Source organism: Caenorhabditis elegans, chromosome IV (assembly GCF_000002985.6).
Source record: "Caenorhabditis elegans chromosome IV".
NCBI classification, from domain to species: domain Eukaryota; kingdom Metazoa; phylum Nematoda; class Chromadorea; order Rhabditida; family Rhabditidae; genus Caenorhabditis; species Caenorhabditis elegans.
Window position 1 is genome coordinate 13,399,065 of NC_003282.8, and position 23,344 is coordinate 13,422,408.

Here is a 23,344-nt window from a genome sequence, read left to right on the forward strand (position 1 = left end):
AATGTAATATATAATTCATCTCATCGTTAAAAAGATTGCAAAATCAACCAGTTCATATTCTGGCAATGTTAATTCAAGCAATATACATGTTAAACATAAGCAAAATAGTTTGGGGCAGCGGAGAATCTATATACAGGAAACGACCAAAACAAAAAAGGAAAATAAAATAAAGGGGAAAGTTAGTTGATATATTCAACAAGAACCACTGATACAATAATACAGAATTATGTACATTACAAATTATAGGACATATGTCTGGAGTTACTCGTCCTCTTCATCCAGTTTGAATGTCTCGAGGAACGTGATCAGGTCCTCGACTGGCACAATTCCCTTTCCCAGCGGGATCATGTCCTTTTCGATCTCAAATTCGTGGATTTCGACTGGATCTTCGACAATCAGCACACGTCGGTTCTTGCACTTCACTGTTTGCTCCAATTCGATGTACTGAAAATTTCATAAATTGAAAATCGAGATTTTATTGCTGCTCAACTCACTCTACTTCTCCCTGAAGTATTCCTGGCGTTCGAGTTGTTATTGTACACGATCCTCGTTTCCACGTGGCGCTTTCCTCGGATAGAACACGTGATTGATGCAGTCGAGGCCATCAGTCGGCCTTGTGAATCGAGTCCTGGCTCGAGATTTCCGTATTCCCGGCAGTTTGTGGTTCGCAGGTGACGAGTGGTAGTCTGAAAAAGTTATTGGCATGAAACAGAAAACTGTTTCTCGTACTCTGCCCTGTGATCGGTTCAACGTTGCCACCACAAAGCTGTCTGTCATCTGGAATCCTTCGTTTTCCATCTCCAGTTGTTCGAGCATAGCAAACAATAGATGGAATGGCATTTCAGTCGTTGCCTGGATCGCGAATCGAACCACATTTTGACCCGTCTCTTTCGGCTCGGCCAGGAAGGAAGTCTGAGATTAAATTTAATTCTTTCAGGAAAAATATTCTCAAGAAATTAACCAGAATCAAACTGGAGATATCCTCGACCAACAGCATGCGGCACTGAGCGGCGAAATAGTGTGGTCGCTGATTGGGATGAAGGAGCACGTGCTCGACAAGCGCTTTCTCCGATTCTCTGGTCGTGTTGAACCATCTTTGCGAGAAGAAGTCGTAGCGCTTGAGACGAAGACTTTCAATCGGCATTGTTTGAATGCTTCTGAGCACTTTGACAGCTTCATCGCGGATGACTGTCTTGCTCGGCTTCTTGTCGACGAGCTTTGGAGTCTCATCGATACGATGCAGGGAACGGTAGTTCTGATCGTCGACGAGCTCCACGTCTTCTCCATGCCCTTCGATAATTACATCATGATTGATGTTGGGTTGTGGTGGGAGGGCAGAGCAACCGGCTCGAGCGGTTTCCAGGTGATCTTCTTCGTTGTAGTTGACCACGTATCTGGTCGCTGTCAATTCGCGAAGAACGGTGCGAGATGGAGCTGACATTCTGAAAAATTTTGGTGTAAAAAATTAATGGAAAAGAAGAAAACAATGTGCTCAAGTGATTTGCAGATTAAGAATAATTTACCGATAAAGCTATGAAAAAGATTCATTAAATCTCTCTGAGCATCAGCTTAATACATCAGCAAAGAAGAAGAATTCACACGATCAAAAAATTTTGTTGGGCCTAAAATAATGAAATTGTTGCGCTGATTTTTCGCGGGGAGATCATTCATAAAAATTACAATATTCATTCAAAAATAAATACTTTTGGATTTGTTTTATTCACTTTTTTTAATGAAAAATTAACAGTGATTGGAACTTTTTAATAATTAAATCAAGATTTAAATATCAGAAAACAACAAAAATTCGTTCGAGAACTTTCTCAAGCCTACCGTACTCTTTAAAGGCGGCGCCTGAAGATTTTCACATGGCTATCACCACGACGCAAGTTAAATTTGACTTTTTACTTATAATTCGTTCTTTTTATTGCGATTTTTTAATATTTTCAGCATCGAAAAAATTTAACAAACGTTTTTCTTATTTTTAAAACGCTTTTGATGCTTTGTGCTCGTCTTAAAAAAAGCTGAAACGAATAATTCTCAAAAAAATTCGTCTTTTCTGGGTTACCGTACTCTTTAAAGGCGCATAACAATTTTCACATAGGTCTCGACAAAGCGTGGGAGAAATTTGAATTTTCAATCAAAAAACGTTTGTTTTGTTGCGATTTTCAGGCTTTTCCTCGAGTTTTCAACGCTTTTTGCTCGTTTTTTTCGCTCAAATAAATTATTTCAGAAGATTCTACAATGGGGGTTATCATCCCCGCTGTACTTCTCGCTTCGGCGACGGTGATTGCTTGGCTTATCTACAAACACTTGAGAATGCGTCAAGTTTTGAAGGTTTGATTGCAAAATTCATTTAAAGATAAATTGAATAAACTTTCAGCACCTCAACCAACCACGATCATACCCAATCGTCGGTCACGGACTCATCACAAAGCCCGATCCAGAGGGATTCATGAATCAAGTGATTGGAATGGGATATTTGTATCCAGATCCACGGATGTGTCTTCTCTGGATTGGTCCATTCCCATGTCTTATGCTCTACTCTGCCGATCTTGTTGAACCTATTTTCTCTTCCACGAAACATCTGAACAAAGGGTTCGCATACGTTTTGCTTGAGCCATGGCTTGGAATCAGTATTTTGACGAGCCAAAAGGAACAATGGCGTCCAAAGCGAAAACTATTGACACCAACCTTCCATTATGATATTCTCAAGGATTTCTTGCCGATTTTTAACGAGCAATCGAAGATTTTGATTCAGAAATTGTGTTGCCTCGGTGTAGCAGAGTGAGAATTTTAATTCTTACATAACTCTTTCGAACGTTTTATTTCAGTGAAGAAGTTGATGTTCTCTCCGTCATCACCCTTTGCACTCTTGACATCATCTGCGAAACTTCCATGGGAAAAGCTATCGGTGCTCAACTCGCGGAGGTTCGGGAAATTCTTCCATCTATTTAAATTTCTAAATGTTTTTTTTTTCAGAATAACGAGTATGTATGGGCGGTGCACACAATTAATAAGCTGATTTCAAAGCGAACAAATAATCCGTTGATGTGGAATTCATTTATTTACAATTTGTACGGTATTTAGTTTTAAAATTTTAAATTTATCATTAAAGATGATGTAGTCGAATTTTTTTTTGCTTTATTAGACTCAAAATTGTCTGAAAACTTCTCAAAAAAAATTATGACGGCTCAAAAAATGACCTAAAATTAATTAAAATTTGAAATTTGACCGAATTGTCAAGCGGCTGGAAACTAATTTTTTCGGGTATATAAGTTAATTATCTCGGGGTTTCACCTTCATTTAGGTATTTTAAAGTCGATGGACGGCGAGATTAGGTAAAAAAATTTAAAAATCTCGCCGTCCATCGACTTTAAAATACCTAAATCGAGTTGTAAACCCAAGATAATTAAATTGTATACCCAAAATTAGACGGTGATTTCGTAAAAAAATTTGTTTCAAGCCGGTCAAATCTCAAATTTTATCTAACATTAGGTCATTTTTCGAGCCGTCATAACGTTTTTTTTTAGAAGTTTTCAAGAAGTTTCATCATGAAATTCGGTGTTTTCAGACAATTTCGAATCTAATAAGGAAAAAATTCGAAAAAAAACATCTTTAATAATTTAACAATTAATTTGTAATTTTCAGAACAGAAGACGGACGGACTCATGAAAAATGCCTACATATTCTTCATGATTTCACGAAGAAAGTAATTGTCGAGAGAAAGGAAGCTCTACAGGATAGCGATTATAAGATGGAAGGTCGTCTCGCATTCTCGCGTCAAATATGCTGCACAATACGCATTCTCAGAATTTTGTGTTCCCGTAATAGAAAGTTTTAATTTTTGTTTTGACTTAAAAATGTATTTTTCTAATTTAAAGCGCATTTATTCACAACAAAAGTGAAAAAGTGAATATTACGTGTTTTTCAATGGTGCCGATTTACGGAAGAAATTAAAAATTGCAAAATGAGAAAATTCTTGCGAGGAAATAGATATTATCTTGCTCTCCTATCCCCAAAAAAGGTGTCGGTTTTTTGATTGTTTTTTCAGAAAATCAAAAAACGCAAATTTTCGTTTTTAGATTTTTCGAAAAAAATTTCGATTTTTCAAAAATTAGCTCAAAATTGTTCTTTTTTTTTAGAATAAATTTAAATATTTTTTCTCATCAATATAAACAAAATTAGATTTTAAAAAAATCATATTTTATGGTTAATTTTCGGAACATTTTTTTTCGATTTTCCCTGAAAAACATCGAAAAATGACACACACGTGATCCCCAACAAGGATGTCATTTTTCGATTTTTCGATGTTTTTTTTGGGAAAATCGAAAAATCGAAAACAAAATGTTCCGAAAATTAACCATAAGATATGATTTTTTTAAATCTAATTTTGTTCATATTGAAGAGAAAAAACATAATATTTTCATCAAAAAAGAAGAAAAATGACCAAAATTTAAAGCTAATTTATGAAAAATCGAATAATTTTCGTTTTCCGATTTTCTGAAAAATCGAAAAATAACCCCCTCAATCCCCAATCGGCGGTGCTTTGAAAATTATAAAAAAATATATAATTCCAATTAAAATTTTTCAGGTCCGTCCAAAAATGGAGATCATCGTTCGCCCGGTCACTCCAATTCACATGAAGCTCACCAGACGTCGTCCCATCGTTTCTCCATGATTTGAAAATAGTTTAAAAATTTTTTATTTGAAAATAGCAAGTTTTATTCAAGATTATATATTTTTATTGCATGATAAATCGGAAATTGCACACATTTAAATAATTTAATTGTTTTTACATTTGGTAGAAAACCATCATTATTTGCTTCCCTCTTTCATCATTTCCAGCGGCGGAAGCGGCAGAGAAATGACTGTTGGTTTGCCGAGATCTAACTGTTTATAGGGATTATTTGGCAATCTGTCCACTTTTCTTGACATTGTCTGTTCAGCAATAGCAATTCGTCGATTAATATCTGAATTCTCTTTTTCAAGAAGCTTCATTGCTGGACTAATCGGTTGTTCTTCGTTTTCCTCAATTCCTCCATTTTTCATTTCTTCTCGTTTCTTTTCAGCAGCCTTATTTTCTCTTTCCCACGTATCCTGAGCATGATTTCTTAGTTTTTCATCGAATTCTGCTTTTTCCATTGTTTTTTCATTCAATTTCACGGCAGGATTTGATGATCTTCAAATTTTGGATTTTTTAAAATTATTTAAATTGTCCTAAATTCCAGAAAAGCCAAAAAAAATCAATTTTTTAAAAATCCTCATTCGATTTACCTTTCGTCTCCGCCCATTTTTCCGTGCCGCACTTTGACTTTTTTCAATTACAATTTTAAAATGTTCAAAAAGTTCGAAAAATTAACCAGAAAATTCGTTTTTTTTTAAATAAAATAATGTTTATGTAGATGAAAAAACATATATTTCTCATTTAAAAAAGAAGAAAAATTAACAAAATTTAACCATTTTTTTCGAAAAAAAAACTCATATTTCCCTGAATTTTTTGGTGAAAAATAGTTTTTTTAAGGAATAAAAATATCAGTTTTACTGTTAAAAATGCAAAAATTAGCTCTTTACGTCGTACTAAATACATAAAAATTTGAGATTTTTGGTAATTTTTATGTATTATAACATTCAATCAACGTTTACATCAGGGGGGGCGGCAACGATTTTTTCCGGCAAATCGGAAAATTGCCGATTTGCCGAAAATTTTCGGAAAATTGTCGATTCGCACATTTTTTTTGTTGGAAATTTCAGAATTTCAATTTCAAATGGCAAAATTGTACCCATCCTATGAATGTTCCTACATCTATTTTGAAAAGTAAGCAAATTCTATGAAAATATCTGAAGAAAACGGGAAAAATTTCCAAAAAGACACAGTTTTAAGTGTTTCCGTCTTATAAAAATCACTCTAAACAATTCCGGCAAATCTGAGATCCGGCAAACCGGCAAATTGCCGGAATTGAAAATTTCCGGAAAATCGGCAAATAGGCAATTTGCCGAACGGTAATTGTCGCCCATCCCTGGTTTTCATACATTAAAAGCTTAAAAATTCGATAATAAACGGAGTTATTTTCGAATTTTCAAGTTTTCTTTAAATGTATTAAACCGATGATTTCATGTTAAAAATAAGTGCATAAAATTATTTTAAAAAACTCGATTTTTATGTAGTAAGACGGCTAAAATTTCTTAAAATTAAGTTTTGTATTACTTGAAAATTTGAAGAAACATGCAAAAAAATTTTCACTTAAAATTGAAAAAAAAGAGTAAAAGTGCGGCGCGGCAAAATGGGCGGAGACAAAAGAGCGGTAATTCAAATGAGGAATTAGCAAGAGTTGAGATATCTCCAAAACCAACCGCATTTTTTTCAATTTTAATGGATTTTTTTTCGTTTTCCTTTTGTTATATATCGGCATATGGGACTATTTAGTATGAGTATTTTAAAATAAAATCCTCATTTTACGAACTCCACCTTATAGAATTTTTTCGTTTTTTTTACTAAAAATTCAAAAACTCACGGTTCACTTTTGATAATATCATCTCTTGTCAAGAATCCATTCTTTCTATATCTTCTCCTTTTTCTCTTATTTTTTCTATTCCGATTTCTGAGTTGTCTCATATTCATCCAATCTCTGGGAGGTGATCGCGTGGCAATCTCCTCAAATGGATTACCTGATTCTGCTATCGATTCGGCCTCTGTTGTTGACTTGTCAGATTCACGCTCTGAAATTTCACCTATTCACCTATAGCTATTACGGGAACATTAAATCCTGAGAATACGTATTGCACAACATATTTGACGCGCAAAATATCTCGAGGCGAAAACTACAGTAATTCTTTATATGACTACTGTAGGGCTTGTGTCGATTTACGGTCTCGTTTTTTGAAAATATTTTATTTTCGAATTTTGGCAGCGATATTCAATTTTCCTTCCTTTTTTTTTATTCTTTCGTCATTTTTGTGCTTATTTTTAATATTTTATCCATTAATAAATTATTTTAATTGAAAAATGTCGAATATTGGCTTCATTTTGATGAGAAAACTCTAATGAAGCCAATATCGGTCGTTTTTCAATTAAAATCATTTATCAAAGGATAAAATATTGAAAATAAGCACAAAAATGATAAAAGAATACGAGAAAAACGAAGGAAAATTGAATATCGCTGCCAAAATTCGAAAAGAAAGTATTTTCAAAAAGCGATCCCGTAAATCGACACAAACGCTACAGTAGTCGTTTAAAGAATTACTGTAGTTTTCGCCTCGAGATATTTTGCGCGTCAAATATGTTGTGCAATACGCATTCTCTGGATTTAATGTACCCGTAATATCACCAGAATCTCACTTTTCTGCATTTTCAGCTGAACTCTTCTGAATGGAGTTTTCGTCTTTTTATCGTCCTCCTTTTCCCCCGGATCTTCCTTCTTCTCAACTGCAATCTTTTCACCTTCCGCTGTAAAAATTGGTTGTCTATCCAGCTCCACATCGTCTTCCTCTCGATCTCTTGCTAACTTTTCTGGACGAGGAATCTGCTTTCGAACGGCATCAAGCTTGTCTAGCTCCTAAAATGTAGAGTTCTATAGTATTTCTAATACTGACGCATTTTCACGTGATGTCAGACTGTCCCATCACGGGCTGATCTACACAAAATGCGGGAATTTTTTGCCCAATAAATGTGACGTCACCACGCTCTCAACCATGTGAAATCAGTTGAGAAGCCTGCGTCTCTTCTCCCGCATTTTTAGTAGATCTACGTAGATCAAACCAATATGGGACACTCTGGCACCACGTTATTTTGGGTTCAATTTTTTTCGCCGATTTTTAAAACGTGCTCGAAATGGTCCCAAAAGACAGAATTTTATAACGAGACTTCTTTGAAATCGTGTAAAAATTTATTGTGGACTAAAATTTAGGTAAAATCTCCAATTTTGTAAGTATTTTTATTTTTACGGGAACACAAATATCTGAGGATGCAACATATTCGACGCGCAAAACATCTCGTAGCGAAAACTACAGTAATAATTTAAGTGACTACTGTAGCGCTTGTGTCGATTAACGGGCTCGATTTCCGAAACGATTTTCTGATTTTTCCAGGGAAAACTAAAAATGAAAAATGTTCGATTATTCGGAAAATAAAATAAACCATAAAATATAATTTTTTAACCAAATTTTGTTCATGTTGATGAGAAAAAACATGAAAAATATATATTTTTCATATAAAAAAGAAAAATACCGAAATTTTAAGCTATTTCTCAAAAAAATCGATTTTTTCGAAATAGCGGAAAATTGAACAATCGAAAAATTTCCGCTTTCCAATTTTTTAAAAATAGTTTTTAATGCCATTTTTTGTTTTCTTACAATATTTTTGATCGATTACAAAATGATATCAGTAAATCGACACAAGCTCTACAGTAGGCATTTAAAGGGTTACTGTAGTAGTTTTCGCTACGAGATATTTTGCGCGTCAAATATGTTGCACAATACGCATTCTCAGATTTTAAATGTTCCTGTAATATTCGGTACTTGTGTATTACATGCCCTCATCTTAATAGTAATTTTTTAAGCCATGAAAAATAAAAACGTGAACCACAATTTGTATTTTTAGGCTTAGAAAATAACATTTTCTAAGCCTAAAGAGGAAAAATGTATATCACGTTTATTTTAATTGGAGAAATTAATGACAATTTAATTTAATTTGAAAATGAGGGCATGTAATGCACAAGTACCTAATATTCAAATACCCCCGTCAAAAATATAATTAATTCGTTATCTGTGATTGAAAAAAGCAAAATTCTAGGTTCAGACTGAATTAATTTAAATCGAAATTTTGAAACATTTTTGGGAATTTTCAAAAAAGTCTTATTGTTAAATTTGGTCTTTTGGGCCATTTTAACCTACATTCTTGTAAAAAATGACTAAACGCACACTATTCCAATTACCTCTAAGGTTACACCTCCATATTCAAGATTCGACTGTGCCATCATGTTCAGCATAATTGCATCTCGCGGTCGTAAATTCTTGCTTTCGAACCATCCGTGCGGAAATAGCAGTGGTTGTGTGGTAACCACCGAAACTAAAATAAGAACGGCAAAGGCTATTCGGATCATGTTCGCTTCATTAAAGAAGTCCTGCGTGAAGGGTTGTGTGAAGGTGGGCAAAATATATCGGCAAATAATCGAAAGTTCACAGCGTGAAGTCACCCATCAATATATATATATCAGGTTCTGCCCTTGAGAACTGGCTGAGACACACTCAAAATACTTAGTCAGTGATATAGATGCAATTGTTTTTATTATTATTATGTTGCATAGATATATATTACATGTTCATAGATGTACAAGTTGGGTTCTAATACATAATGCACAAGAAAAAACATTTATAGGAGGACTAACGGTTCGGACGGTTTTGAACGTATACACCCAAAATGGGCTGAAATGGACAAATTTCGTAATGAAACTTCTCAAAAATGTTTCAAAAAATTTTTATGGTGGTTCAAAATTTCGAAAAAATTACACTGATTTTAACTAAAATCTCGAATTTCGGCTACTTTTCTGTGTTACATCTGTCCGAAGTTGACTTTTTTGGAATTATCATCCTTTATTGCATTTTTTGGTAGTACATTTAAGCCGATAGTTAGCCAATTTCGATGATTTTTGGTTACCTATCGCCTTTAAATGTACTTTAATAAACGAAATTAAATAAGATAAAGTACCAAAATATGCAATAAAGGATGATAATTCCGAAAAAGTAAACTTCGGACAGATATGATACGGAAAAGTGGCCAAAATTCGGGATTTTAGCTAAATTCAGTGTAATATTTTTTTAATTTTTTAACCGCCATAAAAAAATCTTTGAAAAATTTTTGAGAAGTTTCATTACGAAATTCTTTCATTTGAGCACATTTTGGGTCTATAAGTTTGAAATCGTCCGAACCGTCAGTCCTCCGATAATTGAAAACTACGAGCTGTCTTCTTCGTCATCTCCATCATCATCTTCTTCTTCCTCATCGTCTTCATCATCAGTAGAATTCTGATCATCTAGATACTTGTTCACATAATGACCTGTACTACAAATCGGTTGATGAATCAGATACTGAAAGTGAACTGATATCTGAGTTGCCAAGTCTTCACTCATTCGATAGATTGTTCTAGCTTCATCTGGCTTCATTTCCCACGTGGTTTTTCCACTGTCATAGAGGATTTGACCATTTGAGTCGCAAATGACCAGTCTGAATTTGACTATTTATCTTGAAAATCGTGGCAACCAACAACTTACCGGTAATGTAGAACATGTTTAGACTTTAAGTTCACCGAATACGGAGCTTTTTGGTTGAGACAATTTCGTTTTATACATACAGAATAGTCGTTTACATGAAGAAGTAGATCAACTCCGAAATTGAATCCTATCCATCGCCAGCATTTCTATAATTTTAAAAAGATTTTTTAGATTTCGAATAAGTAACTAACCGGGAATGAATCCAATGATCTACCAAGCCTAATACATCGTTTAAAAAACTCATCATCATCCATTTCAAGTGTTCTGAACAGCTCAAAGTTTATCACTATTCTGTCGACTTTCGAACTTACTTTGGACTTTCTTCATTTTCTAAAAGTGATGACCAAAGTGCTGACGTCATTTCATCAACAATTGACAACGGAATTAATGCATCTGATTTGACTGTTTTTATAGTTTCAGAACATGTCAAAAACTGTTCTATTCGTAGACTGGCAAAGATATCCGCATATTTTATGAACATTGAAGTTTTCGATTCTTTGAAAAATTTGGAAGCATTTTGAGTGAAAGTCTCTGGACTGTCATCCTTGCAGCAATCGGGCACTTCTCGCATGTAGATCCACTGTAATCATTTTCTATATATAAAATACAATTTTTATTTATAGTCAGAAAAAATTAGAATTTGTCTTTCGAAATAGTGGAGGGTTGGGTTTAGTGTAGGGCTACTGTAGGGGTACTGTAGTTTGAATAATGAGTTGTCGGGGTCTCGTAGTAGTGTTGTAGATGTGAAAATTTGCGGCGATTGCCGGTTTTCAAAATTCTTGTCAATCGGCAATTCCGGCAATTGCCTGTTTTCAACATTTCCGGCAATCGACAATTCCGGCAATTGCCGGTTTTGGAAATTTCGGGCAATCGGCAATTCCGATAATTGCCGGTTTTGGAAATTTCCGGCGATTCCGGCAATTGCCTGTTTTCAACATTTTCGGCAATCGGCAATTCCGATAATTGCCGGTTTTAGAAATTTCCGGCGATTCCGGCAATTGCCTGTTTTCAAAACTTTCGGCAATCGGGAATTCCGGCAATTGCCGGTGTTCAAAAATTCCCGGCCATTCCGGACAATTGCCGGTTTTCAAAATTTCCGGCAATCGGCAAGTCGGACAATTGCCGGTTGTTAAAGTTTCCGACAATCGGAAATTCCGGCAATTGCTGGTTTTGGAAATTTTAGGCGATTCCGGCAATTGCCGGTTTTCATAATTTCTGGCAATCGACAATTTCGGAATTTGCCGGTTTTCAAAATTTCCGGCAATTTAGGCATTTGCTGCCTTTCAAAATTTCGGGCAATCGGCAATTCCGGCAATTGCCAGTTTCAGTTGCCAGTTGCCGTCAGTTGCGGCAGTTGCCGGTTTCGGAAGGTTTAGGAAATTCCGGCATTTGCCGCTTTTCAAAATTTCCGGCAATTCCAGCAATTGCCGGTTTTCAAAATTTCCGGCAATTCTGGAAATTGCCGCGCTCCCCTGGGGAGCAGTGTAGGATTACTGTAGTTCTAGGAAGAATTAGTTTCTGCTATTGATAATTAAAAGTGAAAAAGTGTAAAAATTTTCACTGTTTTAAAATACTCATACTGGCCCCCAAAAAATTCGAGCCAAATTTCGCCAACTTTTCATTGTTGAACCAGCTGATTTTAGCAAAATTGGACTTTTTTTCGAATTTTTGAGAAGCCTCATTATTAAAATTCGGTTTTAAATTTTCGGGAATGAGAAATGACTTACAGATTTAACAACTTTATAAAGATCAAATTCGCCTTCAATTATCAAAAGATTGGGTGAATTGAGAAGCGTCACAAAAAGCTGTCGATCAACTTCATTGAGCTTCTCCCTATCAGTCATTATTTTCCAAAATTGGTGTAACAATACTTCCATCGATTTCTCTCGAACCTTCTCCAGACCATATTTAGTTGAAACATCGTAGAATCGAACTGCATTCTTTGTGCTTAATGCTTCAATCATCATTTCTGAACATCTATCTGTGACACTATCAAGTACAATATATGAAGCCGCTGCCACAGTTCCCTCGATTTTATCCAAATCTATCTCAATCTCATTGTGATATAGACTTCCGAGCACCGAGTTTAGACCATCTGCGTCAATATTCGGATCTGTTATTTCCATCTGAACTCTTCCACTATTCGACTCTGTCCATAAACCATCGAACATTGACTAAAAGCATTCGAAATTAATTTGAAACAATTCAAAAAACTCACTTCAAAAAATTTGGTCTGCTTTAGATAAAGCTTGTGAACCCTCCATTCCCTGCCACACGCAGCCAGGACAATGTCCGAATTTTCTCCCTGAAAAAATAACGAAATTTGAGAAAATTTCCAAATTTCTTTCAATTGAATTGTTTTCTTTCCCTACTAATTATACAAAGGAATTTCAAAATAATTATGGTCATAGTTTTTTGGCGGCAATCGGAAATTTCCGGCAATTCTGACATTTGCCGGTTTTCAAAATTTACGGCAATTGCCGGTTTTGGAAATTTTCGGCAAGTGCCGGTCTTCAAAATTTCCGGCAATTTCGCCAATTGCCGGTTTTGGAAATTTCCGGCAATTCCGATAATTGCCGGTTTTCAAAATTTTCGGCAATAGGCAGTTTCGGCAATTGCCGGTTTTGGAAATTTCCGGCAATTCCGACAATTGCTGGGTTTCAAAATGTTTGGCAATTTCCGAAATTGCCGAAAACTCGATTGTCGCGCACCTCTGATTGAGTGAAAATTTCTGAAACTACATACCTGTGAAAATTAAGTTTTTAAAAAATTAATTTCTCAGTATTAAACTGTTTTGTACTGAAATTTGTGATAATTCTGAAATTTTTCATCAATTGCATACTCAAAATGCGAAAAAAAGATATGTCTCAATTGAAAAACGCCGAAAAAATCTTTGATAAAATGTCAAATTTTCAAAAAATTTGGACTTTTGGAAAAATTTACGATATTTCCGGAATTTTAAAAATTCCAAAATCATAGTAAAAATCAATTTTTGGTAGACGTTCAAAATTACGAGTGGCCCTGTTTTGCCTGTAATTTTAAAAATTCTGAGAATAAAATTTCAGCACAATAGTAACAATTTTGGCAATTTTCTCTTGCATGCAAGACTAATAGAGGAAATACGGTATATAGTTGGCATAATTAGTGAAAAAATACTAAAATGTAGGTTTTCGAACTAAATAATCAGTTTTTTCTTTTTCCATGTTACAAAATTAAAAAAAAACACAATTTACCAGATTCGTGACGAAGAAATCTCAAATTTGTTGAAACAAAACATTCATTTTGGAATTTTATTGCATTAATTTAGTCAACTCCATATTTTAGTTACCCATTTTGCACTAAAAATTCAATTTATTCTAACCTGTAAAAACAATTTCTGATATACATATGCACATGTGTTCAGTTTTGCCACTTTCTTCATCTCAATCTCACTTCCTTTTGCCGCTTTTCGTTTTCTTCCCCGTCTTGGACCAGACTCTTCATACACATCCATTACTTGATGGTCATTTGGAAGTGGATCACGAGAGGGCGTCCGCGAGTGGGACTGAGCTAATCCCATTTTTGACTGGAAAATAATGTTTCAGTAAATCACGTGGTGTCAGATGGCTCATTTCAGCTGGATTTACTTAGATCTACAAAAAATGCGGGAATTTAGATGCAGAGCTGTCAACTGATTTCGAATGGTTAAGAACGTGCTGACGTCACATTTTTTGACCAAAAAATTCCCGCATTTTTGTAGATCAAACCGATTTATTAATATTACTGTCTTGTATAAATGTAAGGGGGAAAAGGCAACATATGGTTAAGCCGTCGGCAACGACGCAAACAAATGGTCAGTTGAGAAAGTGTTTGAACACGAGAGATTACGCCTTCTGGAGACGCAGACGCGCAAGCGCACATTGCCACAGGGTCAATAAATGTTTTCACGTGAGGAACGGGGGTAAAGAAATTCCTAATTTTCAGTTTTGGAATATGTATCATTAAAAATTATTTTCATGTTGCTAGTACGTCTTATAGAGAAGCTTCGAATTCATTTTATACATTTGAATAATAATGAATTTTTCAAAGTTTTACACATCAAAATGATCAAAATGATGTGTAAAACCTATAAAATTCAATATTATTCAAATGTATAAAGTGAATTCGAAGCTACTCTATAAGACGTACTAGCAATATGAAAATCATTTTTAATGATGCATTTCCTAGTACTAAGGAACATCGTATGAGGATTTAAATAAATAAAAAGTTTCATTGAAATTAAGTGAAAACATCATAGAGATCATGGAAAATAAGTGAGACCTTGGTAATCAGATTGTTTTAAATATCAGAATATGAAAATATGAATTTATGCTTTCAATTCCTCTGGCTTTGATTCAGTTGGCGTCTCTGTCAAGCGTCGAAGTTCAGATGCGACTCCATTTCCGATTGCAGTCAATTGGGGGAGCCAAACCCGTTGAGACACGATTCCAAGTCCATGTGAAGCTGATGAAAAGGTCTCCATTCCATTGTTCAGTCGCATGTTGTTCGACGGTTTTGGCTCGATTCCAGTGATCGGAGGGACGACTGATGTGAAAACTGATTCAAGTGCTGACATACATTCTCTGAAATATTTGGAATTTGGCGTCAGAATTGAGAAATTGGAATATAGTCAACTTACGTGAAATCCTTATCATTCATCAACGCATCCAGATCTGCATCCTCGTCAGCCAATGCTTCATGAGCAACTTCTTGAATTATATCTTGAACTGGATAATCATCTCGTACAGCTGTTCCAAGATCAAGTCCCAAATGAACAGCTTCCGCTTCGACCAAAGCGATCACTTTGTTGGGAAAAGCCTTCTGTTTCGCATTCAGTTGAACCTTGATTCCATGATCTCTCAGTTGAGCGCGCATCAGTTCACCTCCATTCTTCAGTTTTGGCCTTTTAAGATTGCATGCGATACTCGAACTATTGAGCTTCTCCGGACTTTGCAATCTTCGTCTCATTTCCTCGACTGTGACCTGGAAGATTATTTAAATTTTAATATTGAACTTCTACCGTAAACGTACAAAATAACATGTCTGATTCTGTCCCATAGATAGTCTTCCATGAACCACATCAAATGCCTGATCTTTCGGACTTTCCAGTTCAAATCCACTCGGAACTGCATTCTCAATAACCGGAGTCAAATTAATGTTTTTTCGAACATTATTGCTCATTTTCGGAGGCGGCTTGAAAGTGCTCGGGTCCTGTTCAGTGACCGGATTCGGGTTGAGAAGACCCGCCAGCTTAATCGCAAATTGTGCCTCCTCGGAGAGCATCGGTGCGTATTCGAAAGGTCCACGTGGTGGTTGCAACTTTGCATCATCAGACGTGATTTTTCCTTTTAAAAGTTGTGCCAAAAGGGAGTTGTCTTCTTGCTCGGCAACGGCGGGTTGGGTAGAGCACTCTGCAGAGCTTGAAGGGCCAGTCTCTTTTGTGGCGGGTACTGTAGGTACTGTAGGTTCCACAGGTCCCACCACGGGTTCCGTTGGAACAGTAGAGTTGAGCGTGGTGAACATCTGAAAAAGTAATAAATGAATAAATTAAAATACGCGAATGGATTCAAAAGCAGACAATATAAATTTACAGAGTTTAACAAAAAAGTTGATTGTGACGAATTTTCGCTTCTTCATAATATCCTTTTTTGAATAATTTGAATTTCCGCACTTTAGCCACTTAACCACGCCCATTTTTCTGTGCCGCACTTTGGTTTTTTTTATCAATTTCGGCAGAAAGTTGAAAAATTCGTCAGAAATTAACTGTATTTCTAAAACTTAATTTTGTGGGATTTCAGCATTTGGATCCATTTGAATATTTTAAAGATGGGGTACCGAAATCTGAACCCTTGCTTTTTTAGACCCAAAATGACTCAAAACTACCGAATTGTGTAATGAGACGTTTTGGAAATTTCTCAAAAAAAAAAGTTATGGTGGCTCAAAGTTCTGGAAAGAAGGCTAATTTTCAGCTAAAATCAACATTTTTGTCTAATTCTCGGTGTCGCAGCGTCTGGAACTTAATTTTGATTCAATTATCACTTTTTAAAGAATATTTTTGTTTTTTATTAGGCGTTTATTCGTTGATTTAAGTACATTTATTGTCAGTGGGGCACAAAAATGTAACTTTTATTTGTGTCCCACTTACCGAAAATATGTTTAAATCAACGAATAAACGCTTAATAGAAGACCGCAATAGTCTTTAAATAGTGATAATTACATAAAAATGATGTTCCAGACGCTGTGACACCGAGAAGTTGACCAAAATTTTGATTTTAGCTGAAAATGTGCCATTTTTCCAGAACCTTCAACTGCCATAACTTTTTTTTGAGAAATTTTCAAAACGTCCCATTACCAATTCGGTATTTTTGGGCTATTTTGGGTGTAAAAAACAAAGTCTCAGATTTCGGTACTCCAGCTTGAAAGTAAAATTGTTATTGCCAGACCTCCAAATTATGGAAAAAAAGCAAAAAAAAAGCTGAAAAAAAGGGAAGAAAGAAATGACATTAATAAGGTAGATCGAATGCCTTCTACAATATTTGACCTCATTGGTTGTAAATCGTTTATGGTGTGGAGATCAAATCTGTGCGCGCTCACCTGTATATCCATTCTTTTATTATTGATCTACTCTTCCAGTGTTGCAAAAACATCTGTTTTCTAGGTGACATCTCCAGAAGAATGTGCCAAGTAATGGAATGGAAGAGAGAGAAAATGTAGAGAGAGGGAGAGGGATGAGACGACGAGAGGAAGTGACGACACTCCGCTTTCCTCCGCTTTTGGATTTATTGGAATTTCAGAATTGTTCGTTTTATAAGTTTAATTAAATATTAAATTTTAATTTTAATTTAAAATATTTTTATTTTTAAAAATATAATAAAAACACATTCAAAACATTCTATACATTTTTTCAAAAAACCAATCAAAGGAGGAGTTTTATTGCTTTATTATACTCAAAAAGGCCCGAATACCCCGAATTTTATAACGAGAAAAAAATTAATTTCGAAGAAAAAATAGAATTTTCCCAATTTTTCGTTACACAACGGTTAGAAATTGATTTTTATTTGATTTTTCTTCTATTTTGAATATTTTTATTGGTTTTCTTGCGTTGTTTCGTTAATTTATCATCTAAAATTTTAATTTTTAAATCCAAACTATTAAATCAACAAAAAAACAGAAGATAAATAGGAAAATGAGCAAAATAGGGCAATAGTCAGATAAAAATCAATTTCCGATCGCTGTGAAACGGAAAAGTTGGTGAAATTGGAGATTTTAGCGGAAATAAACCTTTTAAAAGCATTTTTGAACAGTCTTGTTATGAAATTCGATATTTTGGGACCATTTTTAGTTTAATAAAGCAAAATAATTTTTGATTAGCTACTCTTTTAAAATTAAACTTGTTAAAATTGTTTAAATACATATTTTTAAAAATAATCTGGAATTTTTCAGAGACAATGGATGATTCTCTTGGAGTATCAGAAGTTGTAATGATTCCATTCATGAAACGAGAAGTTCTCCAGCAAATATGTGCGATTTTAGATACGGATAACACTTGGGAGACGATTGGTTCGGACTTTTTTATAACAAATCATTGAAATTTCGCGGTTTTTGCTCCAAAAATAGGGTCTCGAAACGACAAATTTTTGTTATATGCGAAACGGTGTGCGCCTTTAATTCTTAAAGCACTTTAAAGAATAGTTATTTCAAACATTCGAATCTGCGGATTTTTCATCGAATTTTTTTATAGTTTTCCTTTAAAGGTGGTGTAGTCGAATTTTTGTTATTGCTTTATTAGACTCAAAATTGTCTGAAAACACCGAATTTCTTAATAAAACTTCTAAAAAAAGTTATGACAGCTTAAAAAATGGCCTAAAATAAGTTAAAATTTGAAATTTGACCGACTTGTAAAGCGGCTGGAAACGAACTTTTTTGAAATCACCGTCTAATTGTAGGTATACCAGTTAATTATCTTGCGTTTTCAACTTGATTTAAGTATTTTAAAGTCTATGGACGACGAGATTTTTAACAATTTTTTTAAACCAAATCTCGCCGTCCATCGACTTTAAAATACCTAATTGTAAAGTAGTAGTCGAAAACGCAAGTTAATTGACATGTATACTCAAAATTTGACGGTGATTTCAAAAAAATTGTTTCCAGCCGCTTTACAAGTCGGTCAAATTTCAAATTTTAACAAATTTTAGGTCATTTTTTGAGCTGTCATAACTATTTTTTGAGAAGTTTTCAAAAAGTTTCATTATGAAATTCGGTGTTTTCAGATAGTTTTGAGTCTAATAAAGCAATAACAAAAATTCGACTACACCACTTTTAAAGGCGCACACATTTTCGCATTTAACAAAACAATTGTCGCGTCGAGACCTAGACAGAGAAATCACAAAATTTCACGTCTGGGGAATATAAATAGCAAAGTGTTCAAATATCCATAATTTCAGCACCTTACATGCCCGGAATTGAGTTGAGAGATGTTGAAGGTTGCAAGAGATATTCAAGTTATAACCAAAGTCCATCGGAGTTACTTTTAAGAATATGGAGCTCGAAAGGATACTCGACAACTCATCTTTATCAACTTTTTGCGAAAACAAAATTGATTCGATTGATGAGAATGATGAGGTCACAAGGTACAACTAATTGTTGTTTCTACTACAAAAATTTAAAATTTTTAATTCACAGTACATGAGAAGTATCATTATTTGGAGAACAAGGTCACAAATTCGACGTCTCGAGTTTCGAAACAAATGGTCCAACCGCCGGGGTCTCAAAGTGCGTCTCGTTTGAAAAAAACTGAAATAAAAGAGTCATCTCCGTCACCAGCAGCAGCAGCAGCTTCTCAGTTATCCAGGTCATTTTAGACATTTGGAAAAAATAATTGGAATTAATATAACTCTTAATCAGTTTTTTTTTTAGTTTTCGGAAAAAATTGAACTGTTGAAAAATTAAAAAGAGAACATTTTTCGTTTTACGATTTTCGAAAAATAAAAACAACGAAAAACCGACATACATGATTTTCGTCATGAAATAACAATATTTTTGCCTGAAATCGATGAATTTTTACAACTTGCTCGATTTCAAATGATTAATTTACTGCGAATTCATCTAATTTTTTGAGAAAAACCATCCCTTTACTTGGAAAGCATCGTTTTGTTTTTCTGCTGAAAACTACAGAGAAATTAAGAATTTGCGGGTTTTTACACTAAAATCATCAGCATTAACACTTGAAAAAAGAAATTTCCGGCAAATTGCCAGAATTAAAATTTCCGGCAAATCGGCAAATTGCCGGAATTAGAATTTCCGCCAAATAGGCGAATTGCCGGCAATTTGTCAAATTGCTGGAATTGAAATTTTCCGGCAAATCTGTAAAAATGCCGGAATTGAAATTTCCGGCAGATTGCCAAAATTGAAATTTCCGGAAAATCGGCAATGTGCCGATAATGAAAATTTCCAGTAAATCGGAAATTGCCGGAATTTAAATTTCCGGCAAATTGGCACATTGCCGGAATAAAAAATTTCTGGCAAATTGCCAAATTACCGAAATTGAAATTTCCGGCAAACCAGCAATTTGTCGATAATGAACATCTCCAGGAAACCGGCAAATTGCCAAAATTGAACAATTCCGGCATATTAGCAAATTGCCGAAAAAAAATAATTCGCGGGAATGTTCCAAATTCAAATATTCTAGTCACAAACTTGAATTTTTAAATTACTGTAAACTTCTCCTCGGGGAGTACACGAGCTGTGTAAATCGACACGGCGGCCATTCTATTTTTAGTATGAAATAGTTTTTATTTATAATAAAATAATTTTCAGAAGTAACACTGACGATACACTTCGTGTAGCAATCGAAGGAACACTTCCAGTAACTTATTGTGAACTTCTCGAAGCAACTAACGGCTTTGCTGTGAGCAATGTAATTGGAAAAGGTGGATATGGAACAGTATATAAAGGAGAATTAAAAGGAACTGGAGGAATTGTTGCAGTGAAAAGATTACATTCAGGAAATGATACATCACAGAATGGATCACGAGAACGACTTCGACAGAGTTTAACAGAATTACGAACACTGGCAAGATTTAGACATGATAATATTCTACCAATTTATGCATATTCATTGGAAGGATCTGAACCATGTCTTGTATATCAATTTATGTCAAATGGATCATTGGAGGATCGATTGTTGTGTAGAGTTCGTTCCGAAAAAATCTTGAAATAACTTGGAAAATTATGTTCTTTTTTCTGATCGAAATATACGAAATTTGAAAAAACTGGGACCTTTGTTTGTTAAATTTTTAATATTTTTTATTTTCAAAAAATTACAATTTTCGGTCGATGGTTCCAATTTCTAAACAACATCGAAAAAACGTTTAAAATTAAAAAAAAAATTTCATATTTGACAGAAAAAATAAACAAAAAATCGAATTTGTCCGTAAAACGAAACAAGAAACAAAAAAAATTTGGATTTTTAAAACATACCAATTAAAACATAATATTCCGACAAAAGTCCGAAAAACTAAAAAAAAAAACTACAGCCCTGATTCCGATCAAGGCTGCCGATTTTTTGATTATTGCCTAACATTCGAAAATTTTTAATTTTCCTATTATTTCATTTTGATGAGAAAAACATAATTTTTCAAAAAATAAGAAAAATTACCACAATTTTTGTTGTTGGATTTTTGAAAATGTATGATTTTCGCTTTTATAGTGAAAATAAGTAAAACAAATTCAGAAATCCCACAAAATAAAAACGGAAAAAATCGAAAAGGAAAGTTTTCAAATTTCGAAAAAAGTTGAATTTTTGGATTTTCGAGTTTTTTAGAATTTTGAAAATTTTTAAATGTTCAAAAATTAGAATTTCTTCGAGGTGAATTTTTTTTAAAAAGGGGAATTTTCCAGAAAAAAAAAGAAATTTTAAAAATTTTGAATTGTTCAGTTTTTCGAGTTTTCCGAAAGTTTGATACTTTAGAATTTTCAGAAAATTTGGACATTTTGGAATTTTCAAAAATGAAATAAAATTAAAAATTCATGATTTTCGGAAAAAAAAAGCTTTTCAAAATTTCAGAAAATTTAAAATTTTCGAATTAAAAAATTGGTTTTCAAAAATCTACAAAATTTATGCTTTGAAATTTTCTGGTTTTCGAATTCCCAACAAATAACATAAAATTTAAACATTTTGGAATTTTTTTAAAATTCTGTATTTTTCGTCTTAAAAAAGAGACTGGAAATTGTAACCAGAGTACAAGTATGCTCAAAATTTTGAAAATGTTCCAGAAATTGTTTTAAAAAAACTCGTTTCAAAATAAAAAATATTAGTTTTTCGAGTTCTCGAAGAAAATTTGTTTTTCGAGACCAAAAGAAACAATTTTGGACCGTAAAACAAAACTTTAAATCCAAAAATTTTGAAATATGAAAAAAAACCAAATTTTATTCTTGAATTAATTTTAAAAAATCGTGAGAAAGTAGAAAAAAATTTTATTTTTTAAATCTAAAAAAAATAAAAAATAAAAAACCAAAAAAGTCCCAGCCCTTGTACGAATAGGTATTACTTTTTCTTCTCAGAAAGGAAGTGTACCTCTCACGTGGATTCAACGAAAAGAAATCAGTATTGGAGCAGGTCGAGGACTCGGATTTCTTCATTCTTTCGGAAAAACTCCAATAATTCATGGCGATATAAAAACAGCGAATATTCTTCTCGACAAGCATATGGAACCGAAAATCGGCGATTTTGGTCTGTGTAGAGATGGACATGTTGAAGCTGAAGCAATGGAAAAGCATCCATTAATTGCTTCACATATCAAGGGAACACTTGCTTATCTTGCACCAGAATTCATTACATCAAAGATTCTTACCACAAAACTTGATGTCTATAGTTTTGGAATAGTACTTTTGGAAATTGCATCTGGTCAACGGGCATATTCGGATTCTCGTGAAACTCGGGGGCTCGTTGAATATTGTCAGGTTAATAAGGAATTGGCAGCACATCGGAAGATTCCAGTCAGAGAGATTTTTATTGATCGACGAGCGCCGCCACTTGTTGGTGATGAGGAAAAATCATTTTTGGATGCTCTGATTGAAGTTGGATTAGCTGGAGCGAATAACGATCGGAAAGTTCGACCGACTATGTCACAAATTGTTGAATATCTTTGTAAAAATTCAATTCCGCCAGTTGTCTAATTAATACTGTGTACCTTGCCATATTCCTCGAACTCGAAATTTTGCCATTTTTGAGTCAAAACTACGGTAGCGGGTCTCGACACGACCGCCTATAGAGATTACTGTAGCAGGGGCTTTTTTGGCAAATTTTTATATCCGGCAATTTGCCTATTTGCCGGAAATTTCAATTCTGGCAATTTGCCAATTTGCCTGAAAGTTTCATTTCCGGCAATTTTCCGATTTGCCGAAAGTTTTCATATCCGGCAATATGCTGATTTGCCGGAAATTTTTATTTTCTGAAAAATACCGAGTTGCCGGAAATTTCAATTGTGGCAATTCGCCAATTTGCCGGAAAGTTTGATTTCCGACAACTTGCCGATTTGCCGGAAATTTCAATTCTGACAATTCGCCAATTTGCCGGAAATTTCAATTTCATTTCGGTAAATTGCCGATTTGCCGGAAGTTGTTATTTTCGGCAGTTTGCCAATCTTCCAATTTGCCGGAAATTTTCACATCCGGCACTTTGCGTATTTGCCGGAAAATTTTATTTTTCGCAAATTACCGATTTGGCGGAAATTTCAATTTTGGCAACTCGCCAATTTGCCGGAAATTTTTATATCCAACGATTTGCCGATTTGCAGGAAATTTCAATTCCGGCAGTTTGGCGATTTGCCGGAAATTTCAATTCCTGAAATTTGCCAATTTGCCGGAAAATTTTCAGCAAATCGGCAATTTGACGGTTTGTCGATTTGCGGAAGTTTGAAATTACAGTACTCTTAACAAAAACTGTCGCTTCGAGACCAGATACAGTATTTTTGGCGCGAAATCGCGAACTTTTGCTTCTGGATAATAATTATTTATTATATATTTTTTATTGAATCTGTTTTTTTTAAAATATAATTTA

At 34.3% G+C, this 23,344-nt stretch overlaps 6 protein-coding genes and 1 non-coding gene across 12 annotated transcripts; 2 read left to right on the forward strand and 5 right to left on the reverse strand.

Annotated features, from left to right (window-relative positions):
- Nucleotides 1-3: 3 nt before the first annotated feature.
- Nucleotides 4-1,442, reverse strand: memi-2 (MEiosis-to-MItosis transition associated). Its single transcript, NM_070182.7, has 4 exons — nucleotides 962-1,442; nucleotides 730-912; nucleotides 495-686; nucleotides 4-444 (listed from the first exon to the last, which is right to left on the reverse strand). Exons 1-4 carry the CDS (start codon nucleotides 1,439-1,441, stop codon nucleotides 262-264), a joined length of 1,038 nt encoding a protein of 345 aa, NP_502583.1. The 5' UTR covers nucleotide 1,442; the 3' UTR covers nucleotides 4-261.
- Nucleotides 1,443-2,224: 782 nt separating this feature from the next.
- Nucleotides 2,225-4,778, forward strand: cyp-31A5 (CYtochrome P450 family). 3 transcript variants are annotated; one of them, NM_001268809.3, is made up of 6 exons: nucleotides 2,225-2,334; nucleotides 2,381-2,784; nucleotides 2,832-2,928; nucleotides 2,980-3,074; nucleotides 3,649-3,761; nucleotides 4,592-4,772. In NM_001268809.3, exons 1-6 carry the CDS (start codon nucleotides 2,242-2,244, stop codon nucleotides 4,681-4,683), a joined length of 894 nt encoding a protein of 297 aa, NP_001255738.1. In that variant the 5' UTR covers nucleotides 2,225-2,241; the 3' UTR covers nucleotides 4,684-4,772. The 3 variants fall into 3 exon arrangements, with proteins under 3 accessions (NP_001255738.1, NP_001343697.1, NP_001343806.1); NM_001356935.4 differs by having other exon boundaries at nucleotides 2,227-2,334; nucleotides 3,649-3,834; nucleotides 4,592-4,778; NM_001356936.2 differs by lacking the exon at nucleotides 4,592-4,772 and having other exon boundaries at nucleotides 2,229-2,334; nucleotides 3,649-4,154.
- Nucleotides 4,678-9,242, reverse strand: Y62E10A.19 (Neuropeptide-Like Protein). The gene is made up of 4 exons (NM_001028375.6): nucleotides 8,931-9,242; nucleotides 7,337-7,553; nucleotides 6,513-6,717; nucleotides 4,678-5,179 (listed from the first exon to the last, which is right to left on the reverse strand). Exons 1-4 carry the CDS (start codon nucleotides 9,096-9,098, stop codon nucleotides 4,816-4,818), a joined length of 954 nt encoding a protein of 317 aa, NP_001023546.2. The 5' UTR covers nucleotides 9,099-9,242; the 3' UTR covers nucleotides 4,678-4,815.
- An 18-nt stretch (nucleotides 9,243-9,260) lies between these two features.
- On the reverse strand, nucleotides 9,261-13,831 carry gcl-1 (BTB domain-containing protein). Its single transcript, NM_070184.5, has 7 exons — nucleotides 13,628-13,831; nucleotides 12,485-12,571; nucleotides 11,994-12,440; nucleotides 10,578-10,846; nucleotides 10,458-10,530; nucleotides 10,267-10,412; nucleotides 9,261-10,219 (listed from the first exon to the last, which is right to left on the reverse strand). Exons 1-7 carry the CDS (start codon nucleotides 13,823-13,825, stop codon nucleotides 9,949-9,951), a joined length of 1,491 nt encoding a protein of 496 aa, NP_502585.1. The 5' UTR covers nucleotides 13,826-13,831; the 3' UTR covers nucleotides 9,261-9,948.
- Nucleotides 13,832-14,490: 659 nt separating this feature from the next.
- On the reverse strand, nucleotides 14,491-16,987 carry aptf-2 (Transcription factor aptf-2; the record flags this gene model as incomplete). 2 transcript variants are annotated; one of them, NM_001268811.3, is made up of 4 exons in its annotated part: nucleotides 14,496-14,867; nucleotides 14,924-15,267; nucleotides 15,316-15,807; nucleotides 16,879-16,987. In NM_001268811.3, the coding sequence occupies 4 exons, from the start codon at nucleotides 16,888-16,890 to the stop codon at nucleotides 14,612-14,614; spliced, it is 1,104 nt and encodes a 367-aa protein (NP_001255740.1). In that variant the 3' UTR covers nucleotides 14,496-14,611. The 2 variants fall into 2 exon arrangements, with proteins under 2 accessions (NP_001255741.1, NP_001255740.1); NM_001268812.3 differs by lacking the exon at nucleotides 16,879-16,987 and having other exon boundaries at nucleotides 14,491-14,867.
- Nucleotides 16,977-23,327, forward strand: pik-1 (Pelle-like serine/threonine-protein kinase pik-1; the record flags this gene model as incomplete). 3 transcript variants are annotated; one of them, NR_056884.1, is made up of 6 exons in its annotated part: nucleotides 16,977-17,082; nucleotides 17,728-17,844; nucleotides 18,729-18,914; nucleotides 18,967-19,135; nucleotides 20,101-20,476; nucleotides 21,847-22,461. NR_056884.1 is itself a non-coding variant. In NM_001268813.5 (5 exons), the coding sequence occupies 5 exons, from the start codon at nucleotides 17,733-17,735 to the stop codon at nucleotides 22,459-22,461; spliced, it is 1,458 nt and encodes a 485-aa protein (NP_001255742.1). The 3 variants fall into 3 exon arrangements, 2 of the variants coding, with proteins under 2 accessions (NP_001255742.1, NP_001255743.1); NM_001268813.5 differs by lacking the exon at nucleotides 16,977-17,082 and having other exon boundaries at nucleotides 21,847-23,327; NM_001268814.3 differs by lacking the exons at nucleotides 16,977-17,082; nucleotides 17,728-17,844 and having other exon boundaries at nucleotides 18,737-18,914.
- Nucleotides 21,902-21,922, reverse strand: 21ur-15591. Its single transcript, NR_056885.1, has one exon.
- Nucleotides 23,328-23,344: the final 17 nt, after the last annotated feature.